The sequence below is a fragment of the Kogia breviceps genome, chromosome 7 (genome assembly GCF_026419965.1).
Source record: "Kogia breviceps isolate mKogBre1 chromosome 7, mKogBre1 haplotype 1, whole genome shotgun sequence".
NCBI classification, from domain to species: Eukaryota; Metazoa; Chordata; class Mammalia; order Artiodactyla; family Physeteridae; genus Kogia; species Kogia breviceps.
Window position 1 is genome coordinate 54849169 of NC_081316.1, and position 16582 is coordinate 54865750.

At 36.6% G+C, this 16582-nt stretch overlaps 1 protein-coding gene across 3 annotated transcripts in view; it reads right to left on the reverse strand.

The window, feature by feature from the left end:
- EED (embryonic ectoderm development) overlaps positions 1-15314 on the reverse strand; it is a 33770-nt gene extending 18456 nt beyond the window's left edge. For 2 of the 3 annotated variants that reach the window (XM_067038321.1, XM_067038322.1), the window contains exons 1-6: positions 14489-15071; positions 9099-9251; positions 7036-7128; positions 3221-3286; positions 2050-2175; positions 1319-1400 (exon numbers count right to left, since the gene is read on the reverse strand). In XM_067038321.1, coding sequence (XP_066894422.1) covers positions 1319-1400; positions 2050-2175; positions 3221-3286; positions 7036-7128; positions 9099-9251; positions 14489-14602 — 634 coding nt within the window. In that variant the 5' untranslated portion in view covers positions 14603-15071. Of the gene's footprint in view, positions 1-1318; positions 1401-2049; positions 2176-3220; positions 3287-7035; positions 7129-9098; positions 9252-14488 lie in introns of all 3 variants that reach the window. The other variant, XM_059068515.2, reaches the window with a different exon arrangement.
- Between the last annotated feature and the right edge of the window lie 1268 nt (positions 15315-16582).

Consider the following 16582-nt stretch of genomic DNA (forward strand, 5'->3'; position numbering starts at 1 on the left):
CTGTATCACTGTTTTTGATTTGCATTTCCCTAATGATTAATAATGCTGAGTGCCTTTCTATGTGCTTACTGGACATTTGTGCAAGTTCTCTGGAAAGATGTCTATTCAAAACCTTTGGCTGTTTTTAATTTGGTTGTCTTTTTATAACTGAGCTGTATGACCTCTTGATAGAAGTCCCTTATTAGATACATAATTTGCAAATATTTTTTCCTTTTCTATAGGTTGTCTTTTCCTTCCTTGAGCATTACTTACAGAAAAATTCCTATTCATTTTGAAAAGCTGTTTGAAAAATGCTCTTACTGACACAGTGGGGGAAGAGCAGGGTTAAAAAGTTGTGACATTAAGAACAAGTAATGCATTATGGCCTATGTTACTTGTAAAGGAATACCTGAGCCCAGCTAATGTTATTAAGAGAAGAGAAAAAGTTATCAGCTCTCTTCTTAGGTGTCTATTTCCAAACAAGCCTTGATAGTTAAAGAAAAATCACACTGAAACATGTTTCATGTAAGAGTTTTAATTTGAGGACATCTTTTAATATGAGCAAATTGTGGGGGTTAGGTTATCAGTGTGACAAGTCATTAAAATAATAAACTTGACTAGAATAATAATGTAGAAATGAAACGAGAAAGGGCAATCAAAAACAGAATGTAGAGATAAGAACAACCCAAACCATTTTAGAGAGCTCAGAAATAATTAAGAATGATTAAGAGGACTGTCTAAACCCAGAATAAACTTATAATGCCGACAAAGCCATACAGAGCAAAGCAATGCTTTCTCTTTATAAATAAGGGAAAATTTCCAAAGAGCTTACACTGGATAACTTAGCATTTTAAGGAATTCTACAGGGAATCCTTTATAAAACAAAAGTTTTATATAGAGAGAGTCAAAAAAAGCAATATCGATCTTCAGATACATTATTTCTTACTACATGATTGGAAAGAATGGTAAGATGATTTGCAAAACTACCTTCAAACTATTAAAAATGTCATAACTTTGGTGATCTGCCACTTAAAATTAATGAAGCTTAATATGATAATTCAATTGCAGATAAAGTTCCAAAACTATCATAATGCAATATGGTAAATAAGGGTAATACACAGTTAATCCTCAGTACCAATTATTTTATTTACATCGTATGTTAACAGTGTATTTCAAGGTCCCATCCTCCAATTCTTGGTTTGAAGATGCTAATGTAGGCTAAGATTTTTCTAAAACTTACTTCTGTTCAAATTTGGCTTTTTTCCTTAGAACAGTTTGTCCCTAAAATAAAAAACTCACTCCCAAATAATAGAACTAAAGAAACATTTGTTTCTCTTACCTTTACTTACTGACAGAAGAAGATTTGGATCTCTTGGATGGAATTTCAGCTCATTGATAGCATTTCCATGGCCAACATAGTGCTATAATAAATTTAAAACATTTCTTCAACTTTCATATAAAAATCAATAAATTCTTTTTCATTAATCTTAGGGAATGGAAAAATAGTTTCACTTGAAATAGTGGTTCTCAACCTTGCCTGCATATTAAAAGCACCCAACTTGAAGAAAAGATAAAAGATGTTCAAGTCCCATTTGCAGATATTCTGAGCCAAAGCAAGGATTTAAAAGATTATCAGGTGATTCTAATGTACCCATAAGGTTAACATGATTTGTGAAATTTCTTTTAGTATCAACTTCCAAGGCTTCACTTTTCAGTTCTTTACAAGGTGCTCTTGACTCTATACCCCCTATTTAGGGGATTTTGGAAAATGAGCTCACTCTTTTCTTATTGTTCATTTAAAGCCTCTCAGACTAAAGCAAGACAGAAGGACAGAAATTATTTTAAAAGAAAATAGTTCAAATGATAAAATTTTCCCACTTATTCCTTAATTTGCATTACCCAAATGTGACAAAGGTCTCAAAAGACTTGTCTAAATGAAGCAATAGGCAAAGTACAAACCAAATTAGAAATTGCACAGACATTGACTCTGTTTTAAATTTAACATGACAAGCTTTAGCACGTGTGCATTCAAAAAAAAAAGAAGATCTATAATTTAACAAGAAAACCCACCTTTATGCACTGCATTGTTATGGGATTAATTATCCTAATTATGCCTCTAGATCCAGCTACAGCCAGCAGAGGATGGCTTGTATTGCTATCATATGTCCATGCACAAGTGTAAAAGTTCTCATCAGCCTAAGAAAAGCCAGTTAAGAAATATAATTTGTTTTTGAAAAGTAAACACATCAATGATCACAATACTATACACAAAAACCTCCAAAGAACTGCTGAAGTTTTTGACAAAGCTCCCATTTTTCTTTACACTACCAGGTTTAACCAATGGAGATTTTAGGTCTAAAATCTATACCAAATGATCAAACAAATCCAGTCCTTCTACTCAGTTTTGATTACTATTTTGCTGTTTGCATAACTATTTACCTCTGTCTTTTGAAAGCAGCCATAGCCAATGTGTAAATGAATGGGCATGGCTGTGTCCCAAATAAAAATTTATTTACAAATACAGGTGGCCAGCTCTATAGGCTGTAATTTGCTGATCCTGGCTCTATCTCAGTAACTCTATGTGCCGCTAGATAAAGATCAATAACTATTCAGTTTTCCACCTTTTCCTGTGTGAGACCTTCCAAGTACAGCTACAGATCACTTCTTATCACCTAAGGGAAGACTAAATGTTCCTGCTTTTTCTTGTTTGCTAGCTTTTTCAAGTGGATCTGGAAGAAATCTTATCAACAAGCTTTGACTGTTGTACCCTTTGGCTTTTTAAAGCTTTTTCTTTATAAACCCATGTTTTACAGTATTTCCTAAGCAAACTGCACATGTTAATTTTTTCCCTGTAGGCTCTGATGACCAAATACTTGGTATGACTGCCAGGCACAGCTTCTGATTAACCCAAGTTCACCAATATAACTGCCCTGAAATGATAAAATTCCAAGCAAGGTCAAAGAAACAGGAAGTTTCTGCTATCATTTTCTATTACAGGATTTCCAATGCTCATCTCCAGATACCCACACTGTCCTCTTTCATATCCACTCTACAATGGCTTTCTAGCAATCAAGAAAACTAGATACTAGGAATTTTCGGGGTGACAGTGAAGGATAGCATTGGTTAAAGTTAAGAAAGGACAATATAACTTTAGAGAGCTAACTAATTTACAAAAGTTTTGGGGTACTTATTGAAAGTCAATTTCTTTAGCCAACAATATTGAAAATCCAGGAAAGGATACATCAGCATCCACATAAGATTGCAACAACCGGATTTCTCCTTGTGAGTGACATTCATATAAGGTAACCTAATGAAAACAAAAATACAGTAAATTTTATCTCAAATGTAGAAACACATTTTTCAGCTTTTGAACATATTTTAGTCACAAATGTATCTCAAAGATGCTACAGAAACTACTGCTTTAAAAGAGCTCCTTTAAACTTAAGGAAGCTATTATAAAGCCTAATGCATTACATAATTTTCAGAATATATTAAATACTACAGTAATAATAATGGTTTCTATTTCCAATGTTTTCAACTTTTATCTCATCCATGTAATTGCACCAACTCTTCCAAGTAAATAAAGTTGAATACCTCACAGAAAAGTATAACTACTCCCTAAAATTGTAGTTTATCTTTTTTTTTTTTTTTTCTTTTGGCTGTACCGCAAGGCTTGCAGGATCCCAGTTCCCTGACCAGGGAATGAACCCAGGCCTATGGCAAGGAGTCCCAACCACTGGACCATTAGGGAATCCCTGTGGTTTATCCTCTTTTAAAGCTTTAAAATCTCTGGATAGTTTTAGAGCATTATTAATTTTATATATAAGAAATCTAGGACTTCCCTGGTGGCGCAGTGGTTAAGAATCCGCCTACCAATGCAGGGGACACAGGTTAGAGCCCTGGTCCAGGAAGATCCCACATGCCATGGAGCAACAAAGCCCCTGCGCTACAACTACTGAGCCTGCGCTCTAGAGTCTGGAGCCACAAGTACTGAAGCCCGTGTGCCACAACTACTGAAGCCTGTGTGCCTAGAGCTGGTGACCTGCAACAAGAGAAGCCACTGCAATAATAAGCCCGCCCACAGCAATGAAGAGTAGCCCCTGCTCGCCACAACTAGAGAAAGCCCACGCACAGCAACGAAGACCCAGCGCAGCCAAAAATTAATTAATTAATTAAATTTTTTTAAAAAAGGAAATCTAAAATTTGCCTAATAATTTTCTCATGGACATTGCTCATCAAATATTAACTTTCTGATATACAGTGGCCTTTTCATCACGTATTCTAAAATTAATAATATATACACTTTATTCAATTATGTACAGTTGTCCCTTGGTATCTGCCGGGGATTGCTTCCAGAACTCCCCACAGATACCAAAATCCGAGGATGCTCAAGTTCCTTATATAAAATGGCATAGTGTATGCATATAACCTCATACATCCTCTCATATACTTTAAGTCATCTCTAGACCACTATGACATCTAATACAATGTAAATGCTATATAAATAGTTGCCAACACAAAGCAAATTCAAGTTCTGTTTTTTGGAACTTTCTGGAATGTTCTTTTCTGAATATTTTTGATCCACACTGGGTTGAATCTGTGGATGTGGAACCCACAGATACAGAAGGCTTACTCTATAATACTAAATTTTTTTAGTATTTTTATAAATTTCTTTCCATTCTTCTTACAACTTAGTCATGTTAGCAATAACCTGTTATTAATCTTAATAAGAGTCTATATAAGAACTCTATAAAGATCATTTAAATCATCTATCATCACCTATTAATAAGATAACTGCTACATTAATATTCTAAAAAAAATCCTTATACGGATGCCAACTAGGATGTCTTGAGATTGTTTTGTTTTACTTTTCTTTCTTTTTTTAAAAAAAAAGAAGGGGCTTCCCTGGTGGCGCAGTGGTTGAGAATCCGCCTGCCGATGCAGGGGACACGGGTTCGTGCCCCGGTCTGGGAGGATCCCACATGCCGCGGAGCGGCTGGGCCCGTGAGCCGTGGCCGCTGAGCCTGAGCGTCCGGAGCCTGTGCTCCACAACGGGAGAGGCCACAACAGTGAGGCCCGCGTACCACCAAAAAAAAAAAAAAAAAAAAAAAAAAAAAAAAAAAAAAAAAAAAAAAAGAAGTCCAAACAGCAGACCTTTTTATAATTCAGTAATGTATAATTCAATGTCATTTTAAATGAGAACAGGGATTCTTTTTGTTAGAAAGCCTGGAACATTACAATGAGCAGACTGGAGCACAAATTATACTAATTCTAATTATACTAATATGATGGTGAAGTTAGTGAAGTACAGTCAGGCTTATAGTGATGTCTTAAAAGTGGATTCTAATGAATTAATGGATTATGTTCCCAATTTTTGGAAAAATAACCTTAATCTCTTCTTCAAACTACATCAATTTCCCTCTGAATTGTTGTTTTCAAGCAACATATCACAACCTACATTTGGCTAAACACCAAAAAAAGCTGTTATCCCAGGTTATCGACTTGAGTTGATAACTTTTCAAATTTTCAGAACTTCAATGACCAGTAAAAGCAACAGAGCCTTAAATGTAATTAAAACTTCCTTAAAGACTTACAGGAAATTACTTAAAGCCAAATTTTACTTTTTAGAAAACAGGAATAGCAAAGTTCTAGCCCAGAATAGATGCATGTGTGTTTGTATGATCCTCAAACCTTCAGAATAAAAAAGGAAAAAAGCTTGGAAATATGCTGACATTTGAAAAATACTCAGCTGACAACTCCCAAGTTAGTTTTTGTGTTTTTTGGGTTTTTTTGCGGTACGCGGGCCTCTCACTGTTGTGGCCTCTCCCGTTGCGGAGCACAGGCTCCGGACGCGCAGGCTCAGCGGCCATGGCTCACGGGCCCAGCCGCTCCGCAGCATGTGGGATCTTCCCGGACTGGGGCACGAACCCGCGTCCCCTGCATCGGCAGGGGGACTCTCAACCACTGCGCCACCAGGGAAGCTCCCAAGTTAGTTTTGATTGAGAACAGAATACTAACACTAAAACAGCAAACAAATATAGGAAATGGCGTGCATTAAAAATCATGGTCTTTTATTTCTCTAAAAAGCTTAGCACAATTACTAAAGAAGCATAAAATTTAATTTCACTCAATTAAAATAACAATTTATGGAACACGTCTCAGATTCACCTCCTTCCCCTCCCCTCTTGTGCTAAAGGTAAAGAAAGTGACTTTGTTTATTGTCAATCCATACCAATTAGTCAATTTCCTCCATCTTTCTTTTTCCAAATACACCAATCTATTTTTCTGTTACTTCTCATAACTCTTAGTACATTACTGATGAACAAGCAGAATGTCAGCTAATATAGTAAAGACTTATCAGGAGGACAATTTTTCTGAATTGATTTCAGCTTAACAGAAAACTCCTGATTCTCCCTGGTAAGCACTAGGGAATCTTCCTTTTTCCCATTCATTTAGAAGTGAATGGAAATAAACAAACAAGTCTTTGCAATCCACTTTTTCAGCCCCAGGTTTAACTAAAAAGTTTAATCATTTACATCAAAACATGCCCAGCATGGTTTTTTCCATGCATTCTCTCAGTTCAAGATACTCTGGCTTCCTAAAAACAATTCAAAACAAATGTTTATTGCATATAATTAAAATATTTTCAGTAACTATTATATAAATCCACTGGATTTATGCTTTCTATTTACAGAGAGCAACTAATTATGTTTGTTATTTTTAAGAAATCACAGACTTCTTATCCTAAACTGACAAACAACTATTTATTACAGTCACTTCTAACAAGCAAGGTCAATTTTTTCAGCCACTCAAAACAAAATATGAGTACAAAATGTAAATAGAAACCTGTTTCATGAACAATTGGGAGTATATATGAAATAAAGATATATTTTCAGTCATGAATATTACTTTTAATTTTGTCAGTTTCTAGAATGCTTCACTTTTACATAAAGGTTCAATATTGTCAAACCAGCTATACAAAGTTTACTTCAAAATCATTACACTTCAATGTTATATTAACACCAGACTCTGATAAGCCAAATGCCAAACACTCACTCTGTTGCTTCCTACAGTTGCAAACACTAATGGATCTCCTTCTTTACTGTGCCAGTTAAACTGAACTCCAAACAATGGCTGATTATGATCTTCCTATAAAATAACCAAGAAATAATAAAAATTAATATATTTTAGAAACCAAAAAATGGTACTAAACTGACCATTCCCATTATAACTTTTTTCCAAAATGCAAGCTGCCGTTTTATATATCATACATAAACTGACTTCTGACACTTAAAAGGTATCTGTTAGTACAGTTTTCACATTTTAAAATACTGGTGCATGATAAAGCTTTATAACAATTAAAGATTTAAATTAAAGGTTAGGTAACAAGTACTCATCAATGAAAACACTTTGATAGTTGCCTTCTATATACTTAAACCCAACCACACACTTCTGAATCAAAATAAAATGGAAAATTGTGGCAAAGGCATTTAATCCTTTAGGACATAAGGACACAACTTATTTTTCTGAAATAACAAATAACCTAACAGTTAATATAGTTTCTCCAGTACACATTAAACTTTATTAGGTTTAATTTCCATCGTGCAGTGAAGCATATCAGACTCCATTCAAATCACTGCTTTCTACAGTTCTATAGAAACAACTTTAAATAACCTTGAATTTGGGTCCTTAAAGAAAAACAATCCAAGAAGTTTTATAATGAACAAGAATACTTGAACAGTGGGGGCCAGGGTAGGCAGTGGGCTGTAACTTCACAGTTACCAAGAGGCTACTTTAAGGAGATGTACAATAAACAAGTATTCAGGTTTTTTTAAATTTTTATTTTACATTGGAGTAGAGTTTATTAACAATGTTGTATTAGTTTCAGGTGCACAGCAAAGTGATTCAGCCATACATATACAGCTTTTTCAAATTCTTTTCCCATTTAGGCCACCACAGAATATTGAGCAGAGTTCCCTGTACTACAAGTATTCAGTTTTGTTCACAAAGTTATTTTTCAGCCTTAATTATACTGGCAATCTCCTGGTGTTTAATAGTAACTTTCATATTCACTTTAAGGCACTGTTTTCACTTTTAAAGTATAACAGCATTTATTTCTTATCCTTTAAAAAGCCATAGCTTTAGGCTTTGGAAATATTTAATCAAAATATCCAAATGGCAGTTAAAACCACCTTCCAGATATACTACGTAAAAATAGGTTAATATACATAAATATTAACATGAAACTACAATGGACACTTTGCTTTAGAAGAAGGAAAAAACAACAACAACCACTGAGATTAATTTCCCTACTTTCAAGACAATATAATTTGACACACTGAGCAATGAATTTTGCTACACAGACAGGAAAATAATTTCCATAAAGCCATAGCTTCTTATGCTTTCCGAAGACTTTAAAGTATATTTAGATATTTTAAAAAGAATCTATCTAACATATGTATAAGATAATATAATGTATATTTTTGCTCAGCACAGGAAAAACACCCCCAAATTTAAAAAATAGGAAATGAATACATGTAAAACATTTAAAGTAAATATCAGTAATCCTTTTTAAAAATAAAAAGACTATTGAGGAAGGCAGTAATCTAAATAACTCCAACCTATTATTTTTTCCAAATATTGAATACTCAAAAAAATTTTAAATTTCTACCTTTTTCTTTGAAAACAATTACAAATAAAAGAGTTGAATTTTTAAAGACTGCACAAAGTAAGACATCTGTTTCAATTTATGCTAACTCAAAGTTAATGAGTCACATGTAGTTTTTTTCAGTAACAGGTACCAGGAAGTGGCTTACGCTTTTAAGTTTTACCAAACTATGAAGAGTAACATTTCTCAAAATCAATAAAAACAGTAAAGAAAAATCAGATGCAATACTAGGTACTACCCATTTAATGTAAAACAAACAAACAAAAAAGCTAAACAAATGTGGAATGGATTATAATAACTATGCAGTCTGCCCTACAAACAAAACTTCAGATTATTATAATTTTATAATATTTTTAACTTGACAGAGTATCTTGAGCATAAAATGTTTACCGCTGAGAAATAACTCTGGAGCCCATCATTCAGCACACAGACTGTGTCTTTCTGTACATACCTTGAGACTATTTACACATTTGAAAGAATATTTGCATTTCTTTGACTTCCATTTTCCCTTCCCCCAACTTTTCCTTCCAGGCGCGTTTGGCGTATTTGTAGGTGTATCAGGGCGTTCAGTGTTTGTACCACTTTCTATACTGACAGCATCATCCTATGAGCAGCAAATCAGAAAAAATTATATGAAACAACAATACTGTACTCAGGAAATGAGTTCATACTTGGTAGCTACTGACTGGCCTAAAAGAATTAATTAATAAATCCTGCAAGAAATGAAGAAATTTATTCTTGTCTCCAAATAAAAATAAAAAATAAACACATTAGGATTTGTGGATATTTGATATTCCAGCAAAAATATAAACAAAAAAGCTAACCATGATGATGCTAATGGTAAGAATAATACTGCCTTTAAATAACAAGGCACTGGTCTGTGCCAGCCACTTTACTACATTGCCTCATTTTATCTTTACTGTTCTTCATACAAGGTACTGTTAGATAAGGAAGTGTTGCTTAGAGACCCTAAATGGTGTCTTGCTGGTTAGGGCTGCTGGGACTCAAAACCAAAAGCAATGACTCCTAAATCTGACTGACCTACATGTCTTCATAATTTATTTGACTGCTGCTCAGTTTGGAGCATGGGAGTGGGTGGCCGTTTGAGGTTGCAGTGTTAGTGCTTCCTACTTTAGATGAAAATCCTGATTATCATTCAAACTCTGCTTATTTACAACACTTAAACGATTTAGAATTTTTTTAGGTTCTACATGTTATATGCTATATACAAGTGAAATTTGACTCACAGATCTAAAATACTCACATAATAGAGCTCCAGAAACTCACTGTAAAGTAAAATCCTTCTAAATGTAGAAATGACTGCAGGAAACCTTGAAAATTCACCTAATTTATACCCTGTCTCCAGTCCACAAGCTATATTAATGGTCCTCTACTCTGAGAAGAGGATTTCACTATCTCCTTTGATTACACATTCCAAGTGTTCCTTGGAATAAAGAGATTTATTTAAACCTATATCACCTTAGGGCAGTAGTTACTAAATTCATTCCAGAAGAAGCTTTTTTTCATGGAGTGCCTATTAACACCTATGAGAACACATATTAGGAACCATTGTCTTACAGGTTATTTTTAAATTATTGCTTCCTAAAGTTGGTTTTATGATATTACAGAACGTTAAAAATTAACTGGAGTATCAAAAAGTATATTAAAAATTCATATTAATTCACTTAAAAACTATATGGTATTATACAGTAGTTCTTAGGGGTGGTTTTTCAAAACGAATGGTTCTTACCAAAATGGAACGTTTTTTTAAAAAAATACACAAATCATTCTAAAATATACTGGTTATCTAGGGTGAAAAAAGAGAATGAAGTGGATAGATGGCACATAGTAATGCTCAATATCTAGACTGTAATTTAAAGTAAATATAATCAGCTTTTATAGATATAGAAATGTAAAACTTTAGAGTTCAGTTCCTAGGTTGAAATCACTGGGTTTTTGTTGTTGTTGTTGTTGTTTTAATATTTATTTATTTATTTAGGCTGCCCGGGGTCTTAGTTGTGGCATGCATGTGGGATCTAGTTCCTTGACCAGAAACTAAACCCGGACCCCCGCATTTGAAGTACAGATTCTTACCCACTGGACCACTGGGGAAGTCCTGAAATCACTGTTAATCTCTATTTCTCCCTACCTTTCAGTTGTATTTACAAAGTTAAAACCTAGTGTAGAAAACAATTTTGTGTTTCACTGGAAAACTATGTAACTACTGCACACTCTTCCGTGTTATCAGATTCTAACCCCCTTCACTGCCTTTCAACAATCTTACATCTCTTACACTGCATAATCCAAAGGTAGAGGTTCAAAATGTCTTCCCTTTCACGCTGAAGAAAAGTTTTTGTCTCCATTTGCAATTTCATCTCTACATTCCTTTAATCCATATACATTTGTACCGTTTGACTTACACTTGCCCAGTTCCCTCATATGAGTAAAATAAAATGTTTCTGAAAATTTATTCTTTTTCTGAAAATTATCTTTCAACACTAGAGAAATGAAATAATAAAACGGTTAGACATTTATTCACTAGCTTCTTCCCAGTCTGGAAAATTCTTCTTTCCATTCTAAAAATTCAACTGCTAATCAAGAAGCCACACAAAAAATTGTTAACAATTGGGGCACATTACATGTATATGTGTGTGTGTGTGTGTGTGTGTGTGTGTGTATAAACTTTTACCCACTTAATTTACCCATCTCCTCAAATAGGCAAATCAAGATCAAATGGAAATCACACAGTCAAATGGAAATGAAATACAGTCACAATGCTTTCATTTTATCTTTAAATTCAAACCTTTCCTAAGTATCTAATATGTGTACAAGCTGACTTCCACCTTGGCCCCTCCTCAAAATACTGAATGGTACTATGCAACAGATATGGCACTACCATCTGCATTTGCTCAACAAGGAAATGGGGATAGTAATTTGGCCCTTAAACTTGCCACAGGCTGCTTAAACAAAAGACACATCTCCAGATTCAGCATTCTGATCTCACTACCAGACAACAATTAGTATTCTTCCATGAACTAACTACTCTGCAGTCATATGAAAAAGTTAATAGAATGGCAGATACATATAAAACAAACTTAAAATAGGTCAGATGTTAACTAGATTTATTGTGCTAATCATTTTGCAATGTATACAAATATCGAATCATTATGTTGTGCATCTGAAATAATATAATGTTATTAGTCAATTATACCTCAATTGAAAAAAATTTTAATGTCCTTTCAATTATTTGATTCACTTTAACCATAGCAAGTGCTCAGACTACCTTCACTCCAACTCAAAAACACCACATTCTTTCCTCCACTTGCTTTTGGCCTTCCTGTCATTATTTGGCTCCCTCAAGAGTAAAACCACTGCCCTTGTTAGCTTTTTCTGAACTCATTTTTATACAGAGTTCTCTACTCGCTTCCCTTAACCTATGTCCTAGATCTGGGTCCCTGGATGAAATTCAGAGAACTTGTGAACTTAAGCGGCAAAATAAACAAATACATAAATAAATTTAAAGTTGCATTTTAATTTTCACTATCTTTAAGTGAAATCTATTACTTCCTTCTATTATAATGCAGGCAGCATACATGCTAATGTTACTGTAACTGTGACTTTCTCACCAATGAAATCAAGTATTTTTATATCACATTATAGTTGTTGCGGATCTCAAAAATTGTCTATGCCCATCATTACTATCAGAGTCACTGTTAGACCTAGTTACTTAATGTGCTGATAAAGAAGCACTTGATATTAAAGCACTTTATTAAAACAAATCTTAAATTTGTTTTAAAAAATTCTGTAACTTTTTAATAATTTTATCACTGATTTTGTTTGTAATCTTATATATTGTATTCTATACATTTGAAACTATTATTCTGAGAAGGTTTTACAGAATTTATTGAGGTGTCCAAGGCACAAAAAAGGTTAAAAGTCCCAGCCAAATGGAGGAACCAAAACAATGGTGTAGTCCAATCATCTAGTTCTGAATAGCTTTAGTATGCATCAAGGAGTACATTCCTCTTAAGGGTCTGTAAAAAGAAAATAACTTTTCAATTTATTTGGTCCCCTGAAATTTTCCTCAGTCTAATAGGTTATTGACATTTTCATTACATTTCTGCCTGATTAGTATGTGGAAGGGCCAGAAACATAAGTCTAGACAATGTGATTACAAAAGAAATAATAGTAATTAACACTTGTATGGTACTTATTAAGGGGCAGGCACTCTTTTCAGCACTTTACCTATTATCTCATCTAATCCTCACAAACATCCCATGAGGTAAATACCGTTATTATCCCCATTTTTAAGATAAGGCAACTAGGTCAAGCACCTTGCTCAAGATCAAGCAACCGGTAAGCAGTAGAGTGGGGATTTTAACCTAAGAGATCCAGTTTGTGCTCCTAGTCACTGACCTAATCTGCCTAGAGAAATTTAAGAAGAGGTGGGAAAAAAAACAGACACCAAGGACTGGAATGAAGAGGGTCAAAAACGTTAGATCCCAATATATAATAAGATTGGGAAGCACAAACAGGAAAAAAAACAGATTTAAAGTAACATTCAACACCTAAGCCTTCCAGAAATTTCAAGTCCAAATCCCACAAACGGTCAATTTCCCAAATATCTTTCTTCTATCTGCAAAAAGAATTCTTTCCCATCTGTTCAGTGAAAATTCTGGTCTTGACACCATGCCATATATATGCTTCAGTCGGTGATGCAGTGATGTAGAACTTAGGAACTGGGTGTGTAAGGTACAATATTTACTCTTAAAACTAGCTAAACTGAGAAAAAGAAGAACTTACACTACCCTCCTATATAACACTTTAAAGGTTTGAAAAAGATAATTAGATGTTGTTACCCCGGAGGGTTCACATTTCAGAATAAATTCGTTGAATGAACTGTGAAGACATTTTGCTGACCTTATTGGATATTAACTTAAAACATGAAACTGAAAATTAATGTCAGTTCGGTCATTACTGGCGTCTCACCTAAAAACACTGCGATCAACTGTTGGGACGGACTAGAGTATTACCAAGATCCATTTAAGAGTTTAAAAAAAAAAAATCTGATTCCAAAACACCTTACACATGCGAAGCCACGAGCCCACAACTAAAGACATCTACCCTGACCACAGTGGCCTAAAATCTTCCAGGTCATCCCCTTTATCTTAGTGAAAACTTACAAAAGAGTAACTGTCCCTTCTCATTCCTTCCTCAAGGGTCGTCTCCCCCTCCAAGTCAGTAGACGACCCTCTCAATTTTCCTCCTCCTGAAGAGAAGCCGACTGTCAGGCACGCCCCTTCTCCACGGACAAGACAGGAGCGGACACAAAAGCCCCTTTAAAAGAGTCACCGAAATCTCTTACGTCTAAGAGCTACTCTCCCCATCCTGGACAGTCGGTAAGGGTCTAAGAGTGACACGGCCCCTAAATTCCTTTTTAAAAGTCCATTAACACACGCTGGCTCCTCCTTCCAACTGTCTTAGAAAAACCTCTAACTTGCCTTTTAAACTACTGGAATCTCAGATCCTCACTCTCCCAAAATCTGTCTAAAGGCCCAGACACTCCGCATGCACGCCAAAGGATCTCAGAGCCCTCTGACCTCCACCACCACGCTCTCTCTTAAACCACTCTCCTTCGTCAAGTTTCCGCTCGCTCTCGGCCGCAGCTCAAAATCCCCGTAGAGACAAGGTCGATGTTCTCCACGCCCGCGTTTTCCTGAGTAGAGGGTGACACCTCTCCCTCCCCCCACAGCCGCCTGCCCGCCCCCGCGCCTACAGTTTAAAAAGAATCTGAAACTTTCACTCCAAAGTCCCGTCCGGACTGCTCAGTGCTGCACTCACATTCTCGTCTCCAGAGAGGTCCGGGTTGCTGTTCTCGTCGCTGCTCAGCTTCTGCTTCTTGGCCGCAGGCATGTCTGTTCCCGCCGGCGCTGTAGACACTTCCCTCTCGGACATATTCCTCCGCCTCCCTCCAGGTTCCTGCCGCCTAGGGCGGGGCCTCCGCCACACCGCCGTCAAGCAAGCCCGTCCAGAGCTTGCCGCAAAGTTGCCACTGCCGCCGCCACCTCCACCACTCCCCCCACTGTCGCAAACCGCGCCCAGCCGCCGAGGCGGGCGTGCGTGCGACCCCGCCACACTGCTGAAAAAGGGGCGCGCGCGCGCGCCCTCCCGCGCGGCTTCCTGGATCCTTCCCTTTCCCCACTCCCGTCTTGCCCTTTTCCCGCCGCCCTCCCGGCAGTTTGCACGGAGAGGTGTGATCCTTGGCTTTCGAGGGCAATATTTCGTACGTCCCCCTTCCCCACGACCGCCTCGAAAAAGGAGAGGCGGAACTCAGAGGGATGCCCCCTCACCCCCTTCCTCCTTCCAAAGACGTTTCAGCCGCTATTGGCCCAATCCTTCGATCCCCGACCCGCTGCAAGGACTCGAAAGTCTGTGGAATGGACTAGACTATCAATGTCCCAGGAGACGGGGGACGAGACGAGAAGTCACCTCTTGGTTTAGCGGTGTTTGCCAAGTGTCCTTAATCTTGAACTCGGAGAATAACGCTCTCACATTATTCACGGAACTGATCACAATCAAATTTTCGGTTGCGAAGAGAAATTTTAAAATTGTAGACTGCTTCTCACTTTCCTCCCCTACCTAGCAAATGGGAGTTATCCGCTAATGGCTGCGCATGCGCTGGGGCGTATTCTCGCGTTTGGTTGTCCGGCCCCGCCTCCTCCAAGCCCCTCCTCTTTGAAATGTTGTTTGTGAACCAGGTAGTCTCCGACCGGGTTTCTGTAATCCAGGATGGATTTCTAAACGCTACAAAATCATAATCCCTGAATGCCTCCTAGTTTCTTGATGAATGTTTATTCTTGTGAGTGTTTATTGCGATCAATGTTTATCCTCGTCCAATTGGTACCAATATTGGGTAGGATTTAGGTAGGAATATACTAAAATTATAATTCTAGACTCCAATGAGTTACATTCCAGAGTGCTTCTTTTACCTGTTAAAGGATTATCAAGGCCCTGAAAAACGGCAAGGCCTAAAAGTCAATGGTCATCTCCAAACATGTATGAGACTGTGAGACAAATGACGAACAATATTTTTTGGCACACCACATACAATACAATTCAAGGGGAAGGCAACAAAACAGTTATGCTTCACCAAAATGTTTACTGTGTTACCGTATCTGGGCGGTTGACAGATGCCAAATACATTGATGATCCTCGTGGATTTGTTAGATGGGTGATTAAGACACATAACCAAATGAATAGCCCAGAAAAGGAGAACTATGACAAGAAATAAAAGCCAGTTTCCCCTCCCTCCCCCTTTTGTGGAACTTAGCTGTGACAACTTATATTTCTGGGCCTCGTTGTCCTCAGCTGTAAAAATGAAGCTATAGGAAGGGACCTAATATTTCTTGATCACTTACTTGCTATTATATATTTTTTTGTCTTTTAGACCTCATTACATCACCCATTGGATAAATAGTATAGAGTGCCCCACGATAAAATTCTAGTGTATTAGAACTACTGCATGATGCCTTAACATAGAGAATATCATTATCTCTGTTTCATTAACTGCAGATTGCAAGTCACTCTTGATGATAAGGAGAGAAGTCAGTTGAGAATGAGCAAGGGAAGGTAAAGCAAACGCAGGGCAGAATAAGACGTTTTTGCAATGAAGACTCAGGAAAAATAACAAAGCTGAAAAAATTAAAGTTCATATCTTGATAATAGTAATTGCCCTTGTTTGTTGAACTCCTAATGTGCCAGGTGCTGCTAAGCACTCTTCAGTTGGTGAGAGAGAGATGAGACTGGTATGGAATCACCACTGAGAAAGTAAGATGTGCTTTGGTATGACATTTTCACGGACAGAGACAAATATACCCCACTTATCTGTTAATAAGGATGTTTGTGAATATAGTTCTACAAATAAAGGATAATTAA